General features: G+C 37.0%; 1 protein-coding gene across 13 annotated transcripts in view; it reads left to right on the top strand.

Moving 5' to 3' along the window:
* The window catches only part of CCDC88A (coiled-coil domain containing 88A), a 74042-nt gene that overhangs the window by 37139 nt on the left and 21664 nt on the right, over positions 1 to 15239 (top strand). For 9 of the 13 annotated variants that reach the window (XM_042883980.1, XM_042883990.1, XM_042883936.1 and 6 more), the window contains exons 13-25: positions 328 to 515; positions 2144 to 2281; positions 4341 to 5411; positions 5911 to 6038; positions 8652 to 8790; positions 9423 to 9599; positions 10124 to 10285; positions 12700 to 12977; positions 13172 to 13315; positions 13548 to 13610; positions 13865 to 14051; positions 14398 to 14543; positions 15143 to 15235. In XM_042883980.1, coding sequence (XP_042739914.1) covers positions 328 to 515; positions 2144 to 2281; positions 4341 to 5411; positions 5911 to 6038; positions 8652 to 8790; positions 9423 to 9599; positions 10124 to 10285; positions 12700 to 12977; positions 13172 to 13315; positions 13548 to 13610; positions 13865 to 14051; positions 14398 to 14543; positions 15143 to 15235 — 2914 coding nt within the window. The remainder of the gene's footprint in view (positions 1 to 327; positions 516 to 2143; positions 2282 to 4340; positions 5412 to 5910; positions 6039 to 8651; positions 8791 to 9422; positions 9600 to 10123; positions 10286 to 12699; positions 12978 to 13171; positions 13316 to 13547; positions 13611 to 13864; positions 14052 to 14397; positions 14544 to 15142; positions 15236 to 15239) is intronic. The other 4 variants (XM_042884009.1, XM_042884000.1, XM_042883954.1 and 1 more) reach the window with 1 other exon arrangement.

Raw genomic sequence — 15239 nt, 5'->3', positions numbered from 1 at the left:
TTCTTGAAGCAAGAATATTGATTCTTCTGGTGTAAGAACGCTTGGTCATGTTGCTGGATCACATACCAAGGATTTGAGGAGATTTTGGGGAAAACTCTATCATGATTATGCACTATAGAATATGTAGGACATTTATTGTTTGCATCTGTAGTGTTCTCCTTGAGTAAGGAAAATGAGTCACTAATGCTCTATTCAAGTAGGAGGCACTGCAGAATAATCATAGGCTTCTAAATCTAAAAATGCCAAGTCTGTCCTTGAATGACTCCAGGTAATGACAAATTACCTTTTTTTCACCCTTTTTTTTTTAATTGTGTTTTGCTGTCACAGTGTCACATAAGTCACTTGGTCTTGAGGTAACTGAACAGACATCAAGCAGGTTACTGAAATTGGAAAAGGAAAACCAAGCCTTACTGAAAACAGTGGAAGAACTACGGAGCACAGTGGATGATTCTGTAGGAGGCAATAGTTCAAGGATTCTGAAAATGGAACAAGAAAACCAAAGACTGAACAAAAAGGTACTCACCAGTGTGTTTTGAGTTGTGTATGAGTTGCCTAATTTTACTTGCTATTTTTTAAGGCATAGCATAATAAGCATTGCCCTGATTTTGGCAAAAGTAAATATTGGTAGTGTCTGAGTAGTGGTATGGTGCTTGTAAGTTTAGGGTAAGGAAGACAATTTTACAGGAGAGATGGAAAGATATTTTTTTTCTAATTAATAATTTCCAAATGGGATCATTTTATTCAGAAGGCTCTTCTCACAGTAGGGAGGAAAATCGGTGTGTTAATATTGGGACGTAATGAAAATGTTTTATGATTCTTGATAAAAGTTACTTTAATTGTGTAATTATTACACAGGGGGAAGTATGTGTATATAGAGAGAAACCTGTCTTCACATATGCAGAAAACTTGATCATGTATTCTTGATCATTACTGAGAAAATAGAGATGATGAGTCAAGGAACTGCTCAGGTGAAATGAGAGAAGTTACTCAGATTTATCTGTGCTGATCTACAGTATTTTACTCTACAAATGATACATATCAAATAACTTAGTGATTATTGTAGGGAATAAAAACTGAAAAAAACAGGGACTAAGTACAGAGGAACAAAATGTCTAAAAGTTTCTGTAATAGCTATGTCAGACATTAGAGAGATTTGTGTTGGAGAGAGAAGAGGTAAGAGACAGCTGGGGGAAAAGAATGAGAAAGGAATCCCTTGTTGTCTGCTAGAGTTCTTACCACTTCTGATGTCTGCCAGCACGTCCTTCTTCTCTCCCTTGACTCTAAGAGCACTGCTGTGAATTGTAGTGACCTCAGAAAAATGAGTGAAGCTGAACAGAATATTTGTTACAGATATTTTATACGTAGTCTTTCTATCTAGACATGCTTTCAGGTAGACTGAGTGATTGTATCAACCCCACTCTTGGTGCCCAGTTTGCACAGACCTGCTGAGACAGCTGGGCAGGCTATGGGTAAATTTGGTTCCAGGTGGTACCTGACTGTTCCTGCTGAGGTGACTGAGCCAGTTACCTCTCTGTTGCAGAGTGCCAACATCCTCCTAAAACATGCATTGCTCTGCTAAGTTAGGGATCAGGACTATCTTAATTTCAGAGGGAAAATAAACAGAAGGCTGGTCAAATGTTAGTGTTCTCATCCAAAGTAGAAGTATAATTCAATTCTGATTTAATTGATGTCACACTTTTTGCATATTTCCAATCGCTGAATTGCTTTGTAGAACAGAATTTGTTATTCCATGGTCTCCTGTGATATTGTTTTATTCCTTACTATTTTTAACAGCAAGTAGGGGTGTGATTCAGGTAATTGGTTTCTGAAAGTATTTCTACTGAAGTCTGAGATGAACAGGCGATGAAGGGGCAGTAGAAACTCCACTTTCAGAAAAACAAAAGTGGGTGTTTGGGGAAATATCCAAAGCCTAATAATATTACCAACACTTTTTATGAAAAAGTAGCTTACAGGTCGTTTTCTCTGCTAACATAAAAGAATGTCTGTCAGAAGTCATTGAGGAATAAATTGAAATGAATTGTTTTGCATACAAAACAGAAAGTTACTCTAACTCTCCTTATTCATCTATATGAGAGTAAAGGCAAGGCTTAACTTTTTAAGTTTTTTTTTTTTTTTTTCCTAGATTGAGGGACTGGAGAAGGAAATTATCCAAGAGAAACAGTGTCTTCAGATCAATCAAAACTTGACTAAGGATTTGATGAAAGAAAAAGTACAACTTGAAAAGAAATTTGAGACACTTCGAGGAAACTTAGAACAACAAGTGAGTAACAGAATTAAAGGTCTTAATGCATTGTACTGTATTGTTCTTTTTTTATTTCTCTATAGGCATAAAGGAGTTGTAGATGTAGCAATACCTGCAGCAAGTTAACTTGTCTAAGACCTGCAGTCAGTGAGAGTCACAACTTATTTTGAGCTGAGTCTTTACTGTTAATTTTGGGACTTATTAGTGTTGAGTTTTCGTAGGCTGTGTATTTGCTGTGGTTGATTAGAGGGTGTAGCTCAGCCAGAATAGGAAATTGGTAACTTTGGAGTTAAGCCAAACACCTCTCAGTGGAGAAAAACAAGATTCAGGTGGCTGGTCAGTGTTTGGAGTAGTGTTGGAGTACTACTGAGAACTGTACAGCCGCTTCTTGCAGGGTCCTGTATCTGAGCTGCTCTGCTCAGATAAGGCTGTCACTTACCTTTGTAGTTATCTGGATACAATGGATCCTGCCCTGCATTCCAAACATCCCTTGCACCAGTACTACCAGCTAGTCACAGCTCAAAAATGATGGCAGAATCTCTTGTTTTGCTTGCTAGAAATTGGAGTCTGTGCCTTAGTAAAAGACGTGGGCTGTATTTGGAAGGGTACTGATGTTATCTTATGGGTGCAGGCACTGTCAGAGCTTCTGCAGGTTTTTGGTGAGCAGTTCAGAAGGCTGGTAGGAGGCAGCTAGTAGGAGACAAGCTATGGAGACCTCTGGAAATCGTTGTTAGTAATCAAGTCCTTCAAAATTAGACCTGTGGTTATCTTTTATTAGTTCTTAGTGAGATTTGATATTTTAGGGTTTAACTGAAAATTACAGAGTACAGTATTTTGGAGTACAGAATACTCTAAAAGTTCTGTAAGCTTGTAAAGCCCTTGTTTAATCAAAACATCAAATTCCAGACGTGGAAGCTAAATCCCAACCACTGTGCTTGGCATGATCCTGTACTTTCATTTAAGATAAGTGGGGATCATTTTAAAGCAAAGATGTCATCTTATCTTGTTTTGTTACAATAACTGATCAGTGCATTGTATTTGGAGCATGCAGAACCTTTCAGGAATAGGCCCTGAGTCCCTTTGTAGCCATCAGGAATACATGTGTTGTTTTCTGTGATGAAGTGGGACGGATAATTCTGTGAGACTATTTCTGCTTTGAAGTAATGTAGATCCTGTAATTAATAGTTGTATTTAGACTTGTGTACGAAAGAACACATCATTGGCTCTGTTTTTTATTGTGGCTGGCACTTCTTTGCATTTCTCATAGATGGTTTATTGTTCAAACATCCTTTATGGAATGTGATCTGTGTATTTCTAAGTATTGATCTAAATAGCTTTCTGGGTCTTGTAGTCTGTTAGTAAGTTAAATTGATACAGAGTAAGTAGGGAGAAAGAAGAAAAATGGAGATATAAAAGCTATCCTTGTTCTTGAAGTAGATTTGAGAGTACGTTCCTTACGAAAATGATTTAATCTTACCAGTGACTTTCTTTGTTTGGAGCAACGTGTCCTAACGTTTCTTTTTAACTGAAAAATTAACGTAGCTTTGATATTTCTTCCCAAAATGGGATTTGACTGTAAAGAGGACGCCCTCATATCCCAAAGATCAGTTCTGCTTTTTCCAAGGGGAAGAAAGACACTCTCATATCTGTCCCACTTCTTTCCATCTCAAGTTTGGTTTAGAATTCAACTGCAATTTTATACTTTGTTTATGTTTTTCTACAAAAAGCTGTCTGGAAATCACAGATTTTAAGGAAAATACAAACTAGATTTGTTAAACAAATGAGAAGGAAATGAAGTGAAGAAATAAAGCACAGCTTTTGTGGCTTTTTGTGTGCTTTATTTTTGTATTGTCTGAAATCCAAGAGGAAAATATTTGAGGAGCTTTTTTGTCAAACTCTCACCCGTGTACGTTTGCACCGTCTGTAAGGCTGCAAAGAAATAATCAGTAGAGTAAGAATCATTTAAAATCCTACTGTAAAAAGGCCATAGGATGCAGTCCTAGCATCTTAGTGTGTGTATGGGAATAATTATTTGTTGACGTGTTGCTTACTAAAGTTTGTTTTTCCCTTAAATTAGATTAAACTCCTAGAACAAGAAAACGAATGTTCAAATCAAACCATAGCTTCCTTAAGACAGCGCTCACAAATCAGTGCTGAAGCACAAATGAAAGAAATTGAAAATGAAAACAAAATTCTTCACGAGTCCATTAAGGAAAACAGCGGTAAATTAAATAAACTTGAATTTGAAATAAAACAAGTCCAGAAAGAAGTGAAACACTACAAAGAGAAAGCAGAGAGAGCAGAAGAACTTGAGAATGAGATGCATCGTCTGGAGAAGGAAAATGAAGCTCTGCAGAAAAGAATTGCTAACTTAAATATCACTTGTGAGAAGATAGAGGCCTTAGAGAAAGAGAACTCGGACCTGGACATGGAAAACAGAAAGCTGAAAAAAGCTTTGGATAGTGTGAAAAACCTCTCGTTTCAGCTGGAGTCCTTAGAAAAGGAAAACTCTCAACTTGATGAAGAAAACTTAGAGTTGAGAAGAAGGATTGAATCTTCAAAGTGTGCGAGCATTAAAATGGCACAGTTAGAATTAGAAAATAAGGAGCTGGAGAACGAAAAGGAGCAGCTTAAAAAAAGCCTTGAACTCATGAAAGCATCGTTTAAGAAAAATGAACGCTTGGAAGTCAGCTACCAAGGTCTAGACACAGAAAACCAAAGGCTACAGAAAGCCCTTGAGAACAGCAATAAGAAAATTCAGCAATTAGAAAGTGAATTACAAGATTTAGAGTCCGAAAATCAAACTCTGCAGAAGAACTTAGAAGAGTTGGTTATTTCTAGTAAGCGCCTGGAACAACTGGAAAAAGAGAATAAGTTGTTAGAACAGGAGACTTCTCAACTGGAAAAAGATAAGAAACAGCTAGAAAAAGAAAACAAAAGACTTCGACAACAAGCAGAAATTAAAGACAGTACTTTAGAAGAAAACAATGCCAAAATTAACCATCTGGAAAAGGAAAATAAGTCTCTGTTTAAGCAAATAGCTGTCTACAAGGAGTCATGTGTCCGCCTGAAAGAGCTAGAAATGGAAAATAAAGAGCTTGTGAAGAGAGCTAGCATTGATAAGAAAACCCTTGTCACTTTACGAGAGGTAAATAGGAAGTAGTTACCATTCTTGTAGTCTGTTTATAGCATAGAGAACTAATATCTCTGTTTTGGGGGAAAAAAAGAATGCTTCAATCTGTAAACTGCTAGCATTATTTTAGGGGTTGCAGTAGGGACAGAGGTGCATAATAATAATAAATGCAGTCATATTTGCACTGAAATCTTTAAGGGTGCTTATTGACAGTTATAGAGCCTTTGTTAAATGGATGTCGTTCAGATTCTTCATCTTAGTGTTTGTTTGGGCTGCAGCATTACCCCTTGATTCTGATGTTCAAGACCAAGTTAGAAAGGAAGGGAGTGAAGGAACTAAAATGAAATCCTACTTCTGGTTGCAGTGGAATGTCTGATACAATGAAAAGCTAACAACTGGGAGAAAGGGAGTTAATGGCACAGACGGATTTTAGACTGTGATAATAGAAGATGTGTCCCATAGGGAAAGCTAAGACATTTTATCTGTATGGTAACACTAACTTTTTCTGTGTAAGGACTTGGTGAATGAAAAACTGAAGACCCAACAAATGAATAACGATCTAGAAAAACTTTCCCATGAACTTGAAAAAATAGGCTTGAACAAGGAGCGTCTCCTGTGTGATGAGCAGAGCAGTGATGACAGGTAAGAAGAGTATTGGCTTGTCCAGTCAAAAAACAGTACAGAAGTGAGGGTCTGTCTTATTCATAAAGATAAAATGGTTTTATAGATTGCATTTTGTATGTGTTCAGATTTTAATGCACAGTAACACACACAAAATAGAGCTTGCTGTTCTTTGGTATGAATCAATTAGTAAATGTATTTGGCTGCCTTTGGCAATGAGTTACTACTTTTGCCACTGAGAAATTTTTTAAAGTATGTCAGAAGATGTGGTTAATGTGTAACTAAAACAGCCAATGTTCTAATTGGTAGTGGAAACAGTGACAGTAAAATGTAGTATGCTCATCTTAAGATTTTTCCCCTTCTGGTTGGTAGAAATATTATTAACACTTTTGTCATGTTAGCTTACATTCTGTCTTTGCCTACTGCTATTTTCTTGTAAAATCTATCAAAAAAGTAATTGCTCCTATCTGGACTAAGATATTTCTAATGCTTTCCATGCCTGCCAGCATAAAGCAGCTGCTACCTGATATCTGCTTCAGTTTCCTCTGTTGTACGTTGTGTTCTGTCTTGTCCTGCAGGGATTTAGGGAAAACTTGTGACAGAAGAAAAGCAGACAAGTGTGGGCTTCTGGCCAGTCTTTCCAGTCTTTCCTTCATGATGCTATTTTTTTTTTCTTAAAAAACAACAACAACAAAACCAACAGAAGCAGGGGAGAGGAATAGCTGGTGTTGTCATGATCATCTGTTATTATCAGTGGTTCTCATGAACACATAGGTTGGTTTAGGGCCTTTTATACTGAAAGAAAACCAAATGACATTTCTTCTTCTTCAGATTCCTTTTCTTGATGCCAGAGCTGATTTAGTGGGGTGGTGCCATAGAGCCATTGCCATCTCTTCTTTTCTGCTGGTGTCCTTTGTCATCTTCTCTCAGCTCACAAAATAAGAAGTTCTGTCAAGAGCAGTCCTTAGAACTTTGTCTATTTAAGCAGATCCTACACCCTTTCACGTAGTACAGCTTCCAAAAACACCTGTACAGAATCATATTCTTTCCCATTTCAGATACTTCTCGTTCAAGAATGAATGAGAAGTATCTCAAAACTTTTTAAAAACTGCGTGGAGGATCGTGAATGAGAAATATTTGTTTGAAATGTGGAAAGTTTGTTTGGTTGGAAATTGTGCTTTACAACTGTCCTGCCTTTTACTTTGCAAAGTGAAAACACACTTGTTTTTACCCTTATTTAGAGAAAAATCTCTTTATTTCTATCTGGGGCTCAGCTGATCCTGTCTGATAAATTAGCTTTGAATTCCTTGCCATTTTGTCCTACCTTTCAAACAGCAGCTGTCTTTAGGCAAACATTTGTAGATTCAGACCTTGAATCTGAAATACCCAAATGGCAGTGAGGTCAGAAATTTGTACCGTTTCTTGTTGTTCAGTATTCAAAAGGATGCTGGAGATTGAGTCTGTTATTACACAAAAAGAAGAAGGAAAAGGAGTAACTGTATAACTTTCTAATAACAGAACTTACTGGTAGCTGAATATATGCTTCAGCTCACAAAGGCAAAGTGCTATCTGTTCTACTTTTCACAGACTGCCTGAAAACTATTCCTTGTATCTCAGAATCTAGAATTCTCATCCTACTACGTGATGTTTTTGGACAGCTTTCTACTTATTAACTCTCTTACCATTGGTCTTCTGCTCCAGTTCCTGACTAGATCTAATGCTGTTGTCAATTCAGGAGTCTCTTGCAATCTCTTCTCTTCACTCTGACAGATTTTTTCAGCAATTGAGATTAGGAAGGAAAGAATTTATGGCTGCTTCTGTTTTATCCTACAGCTGGTAAAAGTGGGATGTCTTCCAAAATTCTGAACACAAGTACAGTGACAGAGCAGTTGAAAAGTGGAGTGTGGCCTTCTAAAATCCTCTATTCTGAAAGATCTAATAATGCATTAGAATATCCTGCACTGACGGTCTCAGGAAATACTGTTCTAAAGCAATATATCCTAAATCTGGTCCCTCCTCTCCAAAATGTGGTTGTTTTTTTTAGGTGCCCTACAATATTTTAAATACAGCAAAAAAAATGGAATCTTCATATGTCAGGAGTGGTAACAGTCTTAAAATAGCAGCAGCTGGGCTGAGGGAGCAATTCACACACTCATGCATCAAATGAGCATGCACCTGCAAAGAACTGTTCTCCATCCCTAATGCCTCCTCTGTTTGAGCAGGCAGGAAATGGAAATTGATGAAAATCTTGCTCTCCAAATACTTCACATTTGAATTTAGTTGCAGTCCCTGCTGCATTTGCTGGAGTGGAGCCAGAAAGAAGGGTGATGTCAGCACGCGCTTTAATTCTCCCTGTAAAGTCAGCACCCTACTGTTGTGGCTGAGTATTTCTTTTGTATATCTAATATGTTTGGAGAGAAAGAAGGATTTAAAGATGGTTTTGATTGTTACCTTCCATTTCTGTTAGAGAGCTGATGTTATCACCAAGGCATCTTCATGCTTTTGACTAGAGTTAGCACGTGGATGTTTTTGAATGTAGCTCCCGGGCGTACAGCTTCAGAGCAGGGTGAAATTTAGGTAACCTGAAATAATTGTTGAAAGAAAAGCATTTCTTTGTGGTATGCCTTTGAATAGGTACAAACTTTTGGAGTCAAAATTGGAATCCACTCTTAAGAAATCTCTTGAAATAAAAGAAGAGAAAATTGCTGCTTTGGAGGCTCGTTTGGAAGAATCAACAAATTTAAACCAGCAACTCCGTCAGGAACTTAAAACAGTAAGGATGTGTTTTTTTGCATAAGGTTACATGAATCGTATTCCAGCTACTGTTGTTTCTGCTTTTTGTTTGGTATTTTTGTTTAAGACAGCAAAAAAGATGAGTAACCTTGGGGTAGCATAAAGCAGGGCAAAGGTGTAATTACTTTTTAAAACTGGAGTGATAGAGGTCCAGAATTGAAATCACATGAAAAGAAGTTGGTGATCATTGAATGTGTCAGGTAGATAAACGTTCTGAAGTCTGTTTGACTTGGGATGCCAAAAACAGTCAATTCTTAGCAAGTTACATTTCCTGATCTGCTTTGAGCCTCGATGGCTAGTTAATCAAGGAGACTATTTCTTTTTTTGTTGGACTTTGTTGTAAAAGTCAAGAGACACAATTGGAAGCACTGGAATAAAACGAAGTCTCCTTTTGGTTCACAGTCATACTGTCTAAGTGCTTATTATGGTTGAGCTATCAGTATCCATATGTCATTTTTACAGTATCTCATCAGAGATAAAGAAAGCAAATTTACAGATGGAATAGTATAGAGCATTTTTTGTACTGTGGAAAGTGGTACAGTCATATGGTGTTGTATGGTGTAGAAAATGAAAACTACTAAACTGAATGCAAACTGTCCTAAATAATTTCAGGTGAAAAAGAACTATGAAGCTCTCAAACAAAGACAAGAAGAGGAAAGAATGGTTCAGAATCCTCCTCCAAGAAAGGGAGAAGAAAATCAGTCTGTCAATAAGTGGGAGAAAGAAAACCAGGAAACAACTAGAGAATTACTGAAAGTTAAAGATAGATTAATTGAAGTGGAAAGGAATGTAAGATGTGCTTCTTCTGTTATTCTCATTTGAAATAGCTGTCATAAGCTGTTCCAGTAATGTGTATAAGGGTATTCTTAAAGAAGTGTGCAATTTGTCACCTAATTTACAGCTGGATCTTGTGATGCTGTAAAGCACTTGACAGGCATTTAAAAGGAAAAAAATGGAAACCTGAATTTTTCCCTTTTGAATCTACAGATATCTCACAAATGACTCACATGGTGTTTGTATACACATCAGTGAGAGTTCTTTACCATTTCTCCATAGGTAAAATACTAGTTAGCCATTATTTCAGTCTTAAACTGTAGTGATATCATTGTATGTTACTCCTGTAATGTAAGGTGATACACAGTTTTGTTACACCCTGTAAATATCTGTGAATGTTGTCAATCTTGCTGCTGAAGCTGAAGTACAAAGGATAGGAGTGTAAATCATGCTGCTTTATTTGCTTTGGAGGAAGTGTTGTTTCTAAAGTTCCATAAAAGCCTGTGAACTCTAATTTTCTTTTTTGTTGTTGTTCAAAGAATGCTACACTTCAAGCGGAGAAGCAAGCACTGAAAACACAATTAAAGCAGCTTGAGACACAGAATAACAATCTGCAGGCTCAGATTCTTGCACTTCAGAGACAGACTGTTTCTCTGCAGGAGCAGAATACAACTCTACAGACTCAAAATGCCAAACTTCAGGTAATGCTTTCTTATTTTCTTTTTAAAAACAAATGTAATTGAGAGGTTTTTTCAAAGCTAACTACAGTGATGTAAGTCACATTTTGTTTCTGGTGCGCGTATGGAAGAGAAGGGAATGTGCAAATAATATGCAATAAGCACAATCAAATGAGATTTAGTGATTGATGATCAAGAACAAAATTTCTGGAAGTTGCTTCTATTCCCTTGTGTTTGTCCTATTTAAACTTGTGGCTTTATAACTGGGAGTCGATTCTCCTGTCTATTATTATTATTTCTTTTTTAATTCTAAATTAGGTCAGGGAAGCAGTTGGTACATCCACAGAGACTAAGAAGTCATTCTATTTTTATAGCTGGAGTTTAAAATAAGTAAATAAAAAATCATACCTAAAAGAAAAAGCAAGGTGTTATTAAATACATGCGTGGGTTTTTTCCTCTGATAAATAAAATACACTTCTTTACGGATTGGATTTTGGAGCTCTATAAATCAAAACTACTTGATGGGAAAATTAATACAAACTCAGCAGTGCAGCACAAATAGATGTGAAAAAATGACGAAAGGTGGGCAGAAGTCAGTGAGTGAAGGAATCCTTATGTGAGTGAATAAAATAACGGGGAAAAATAATGCACTTTGTGAATGCCTTGAGTCATCATTCCGCCTTCTGCTGTTGTACCACAGATGCACTTTCCATCTACCACGCAGAAATCTAATGAGTGCACAGTGCTCCCCTTTGTGGCAGGCCAGCCTGTGTACAAAACAGAGTATTTGTGCACATGGTGTGTCTCATCTAGATTTTAAACTATCAGTGGGCACGGGCATGGGAATATCTTGCATTTCAGACAGGTAGGGGTGTACATCTGGGATTCAGGACTGTTGCTGTTTTGTAATAACATTTGTCAAAATAACAAGAATATCTTACACAGTTCCTTTTTGCTGCATGAAGGAACATCACCACAAGCCTTTCCTATCTGACAAGTAAGGGTAATAACTGTAGATAAGTTCAAGTGCTGTGATAATGAGTTGGAAGAAGTATTTTTCGCTTTCAATGTAGTTGTTGCTGTGAGCTTCACTAAGCAATGTGATGTTAATAGCTGGAAATGACAGGAGAATGTCACACCCAGCTTGAGAAAGGGAGTTCCTCCTCTTCCTTGAGAATTCAGCTGTTTTTCTCGTATCTGTTGGAGAGCAAGTAAATCTAAATCAAAATGAAAGCTGAAGTATGCTCAAGAAAATTAAAGTAACTGAACCAGAAATGCAAACTAGCCTGATCTATGTTGACTACATTGAAGCTGTTCTTAAGCAACTGTAAATCCAGTATTCCTCCTGTTAACCCTAAAGAACATATCAGAAAAATGACGCAGTAAAGAGTAACTGGGAATTCTGAACCGAATCAAACTTTGAATTCAGTCTGTGAAGTTTTGCAGCATATACATGCTGCCAGATGTTACTTCATTTCCAGTCAAGGTTCAGCTTTGTCATCTGCAGCAAAGAATGCTTCTGTTCCAACAGAAAGGGATTTGCTCCTCAGTAATAGCATGTACTGCAGCAACAGACTTTCTTGGTTTTGTTTTTAACCTTAACAGATACCTTGAGGGTATTAGAAGTTGCAGTCAGTTAGTGAATGTGTTTATTTGCTTTTGTTTTTGATTAAGAAAGAGGAGGAAACGAGCATATTACAGCTCAGGTGACAAGTATGTTAGGTATCCTCAATTCTTTAATACATCTAAGGATTAGATTAGGTTAATTTTTTATAGGCAAAGTAAAGATTTTCGTCTTATGTTGAATACTTTAATGTATAATGGACATTAATACTGTTCTGACAGAGTTTTTAAAGCATGGTCTTCCACAGGAGTGCCTTCTGTCAGCTGCTTCAACATGCACATAAGGTGATCAGCTGCTGCCATTTACTGTGATGGGAAAAGAACAGTAACTGGCAGCTTCTCAGTCAAACAGAATCTGGCTAGGTCCTTTCAAGTTTGATAGCTTCCCTTTCTCTCTGCTAAATGGATGGCAATGTTTTAAGACTGATTGTGAAGTCTACATGGATACAGCAAGGTTTTGTGGAAACAATAGAGATTCTGTACTAGAAAGAGTTGTTTTTTTTGTTTTTTTGTTTTTTTAAGAAGAGTTGCACCAAAATAAAAGGAACTTGGATATTAGTAGTGTCACAGATTGGATTTACATGACTAGGATCACTGATGATCCAAAATATTGTTAGGGGTGTGCAGATTTGAGTTATTAGGATAGAAGAAGAAAAGTGTTCTTGTTAAAGGTTGTCAGGTAATGGAGTAACCAGACAGATGCAGTTAAACACTCAAAGTTAAACACTCAAAAACCCTCTAATAGGAGGATTCAGACAACATGATTCAGTCTGTGAAACTAATTTGCTTCTCTCGTCAAATATTCATGACTGCAGGTTGAAAATTCTACCCTTAATTCTCAAAGTACATCTCTAATGAATCAGAATGCACAACTGTTGATTCAACAGTCTGCTTTAGAAAATGAGAAGGAAGGTGTGCTCAAAGAGCTGGAAGATCTGAAGTCACTGTACGATTCACTTCTCAAAGACCACGAAAAACTGGAGCACCTACATGAACGCCAAGCTTCTGAGTATGAGTCACTGATTGCTAAACATGGAAGTCTTAAATCTGCACACAAAAATCTGGAGGTGGAGCATAAGGACTTGGAAGATAGGTAAATACTGACGTGCATGTTAAAAATAGAAGACTTTTTTCTAAGCAAATAGTGCTGTGTACTTAGTATGAATAAAATTTTCTTTACTCAAAGGTATAAGATCTTCAGAATTTGAAAAATCACCATTTCAAGAAAATTTCCATTTTTTCTTCTTATTCTGTAGAAAAGAAGTTGAATATGATTTTTCTTTGCAGGTACAATCAGTTGCTTACACAGAAAGCGCAGCTGGAAGAATTGGAGAAAGTGCTCAAAACAGAGCAGGAGAAAATTCTGCAGCAAAATGAAGAACATGAGACTGTGGCAGCAGAGTATAAGAAACTTCGTGATGAAAATGAAAGGTAAAGCAGAAGTCTGGTGTGTGTGTGCTGGTGGAGCCCTGAGTGCTGACCAGCATGGTCTAAACAAGTATTGCATCCACTCATGTTTCTTAACACCTGATGCCATGGAGCAGAACATAAATGATCCATGCCTTATAGAAGCTGCTCTGTAATAGGAAGGCTGAACAGGGGAAAAAAAAAATATGCACAAAGAGTATCATTTATCCTGACTAAACTGAATTTCACTTTGCAGCACAAGAATGCCAGACAAAGTGCTGTGCAGTGTGGATGTGGACTGTAGAGAGAGCAACCCACCGTGAGTTCCTCAAGGGGCGGGATGACAGGTTGCTGCTGATAGGGGTAGAAGAGTAATGATGTGGGCAGTGAAGGTCTGCACAACACATATCTGTGGGAAATCAGATTTAGAGAGAACTACTAAGGGAACTTTATACCTATTCTGAGAGAGTAGCATCAAGCCATGGAAGCTCAGTGTTTCGAGGGAGTTTGAGTTGCAAATACATTTCCTGATATCAAAATTGCATGTACAGTTCTGTTATCTTTTAATTCCAGGCTTGCTCATACACACGATCAACTCTTGAAAGAGAATGAAGTTCTGCAAACTGATCATAAGAATTTGAAGACTTTACTGAACAGTTCCAAGCTGGGACAAACACAATTAGAAGCTGACTTCTCTAAACTCCGAGAGGAGTACCAACTGCTGGATATTAAATGTACAAAAATAACTAACCAATGTGAGGTATGTAAAAATTACTGTATTTTTAAGACCAGTATCACTGTAACATTACATATAAATTCATAAAATAAAATGAGGTGCCTGAGAACTGATCGCTTGTTTATAGATAATGAAATGGGTCTGAAGGGAAATGAATTTGCCTGCTGTACAGGCAGTCAAAAAAATGGGCTCCTGCTAGGTAAACTGTATTAATTGAAACTTAAAGCTCTTATCAGTTGTATCATGATCTAGTTTTGTTTGATTTGACTGTTGAAATAAATAATTGTAGACCTCTGTTTCTTGATAATCTCATCTGTGTATAAAATAGGTTCGTATATGTATGCACATAAATTTCCATTTATTTTAACAGCTGCTTAGCCAGCTTAAAGGAAATATGGAGGAGGAAAACAAACATCTACTAGATCAAATTCAGACATTAATGCTACAGAATAGAACATTACTTGAGCAGAATATGGAAAGCAAGGATCTCTTCCATGTAGAGCAAAGGCAGTACATGTGAGTTTTGAAAACAGTGAAATTACTGTGATAAGAGCAGTTACATTTTTTTAAATACCCATTTTGTTGTGTACAGAAATGAACATATCATAAGTAGCATGTTTTTCTCTTGTAAAAAACAAAAACTTAAGTCAAATATGGACAGTAGCTGATTAAAACTAAGAACACTTGTTTTTAACTGTAAAAGATGAGTGCAACTGCTTTCGTTATTAGTGATAAAAATGTCTAATTAAAATGTCCTTCATTCCTCATTCAAAAATCCCAGACTTGTTTGCAAACTGCAGCCTGTTCAGTGAATTTGATAGAAGAGAAAATAAACTTGTGTAAATGATCCTGGTATGACCTACATACACCTTTTGGGGCCAGAGGTTGTGTGTCTTACGAAAGGCTGATGTCCTTATCGTAGTGAAGGCTGCTTGTTTTCTTCATTTCACTGTCTTGATATTTTTTTTAATAAGAAACAAGTGTCAGATAAGAATTTCCCACAAAACTGTCAGCTCTCAGATAACTGATATCCAGAGGAACATGCTACTTGTGTGTTATGTATTCATTAAATGCTCATTTTCCAAGCATACGCTATCATTAATTTCTGTTCACAGTGACAAGCTAAATGAATTAAGGCGACAGAAGGAGAAACTGGAGGAGAAGATAATGGATCAATATAAATTTTATGAGCCATCTCCACCCAGAAGGTAG

The sequence above is a fragment of the Lagopus leucura genome, unplaced genomic scaffold (assembly GCF_019238085.1).
Source record: "Lagopus leucura isolate 7727_CA_CO unplaced genomic scaffold, USGS_WTPT01 Super-Scaffold_73, whole genome shotgun sequence".
NCBI classification, from domain to species: Eukaryota; Metazoa; Chordata; class Aves; order Galliformes; family Phasianidae; genus Lagopus; species Lagopus leucura.
Note: the sequence above shows the minus strand (reverse complement) of the source record. Positions and strands in the feature narration are given on the sequence as shown.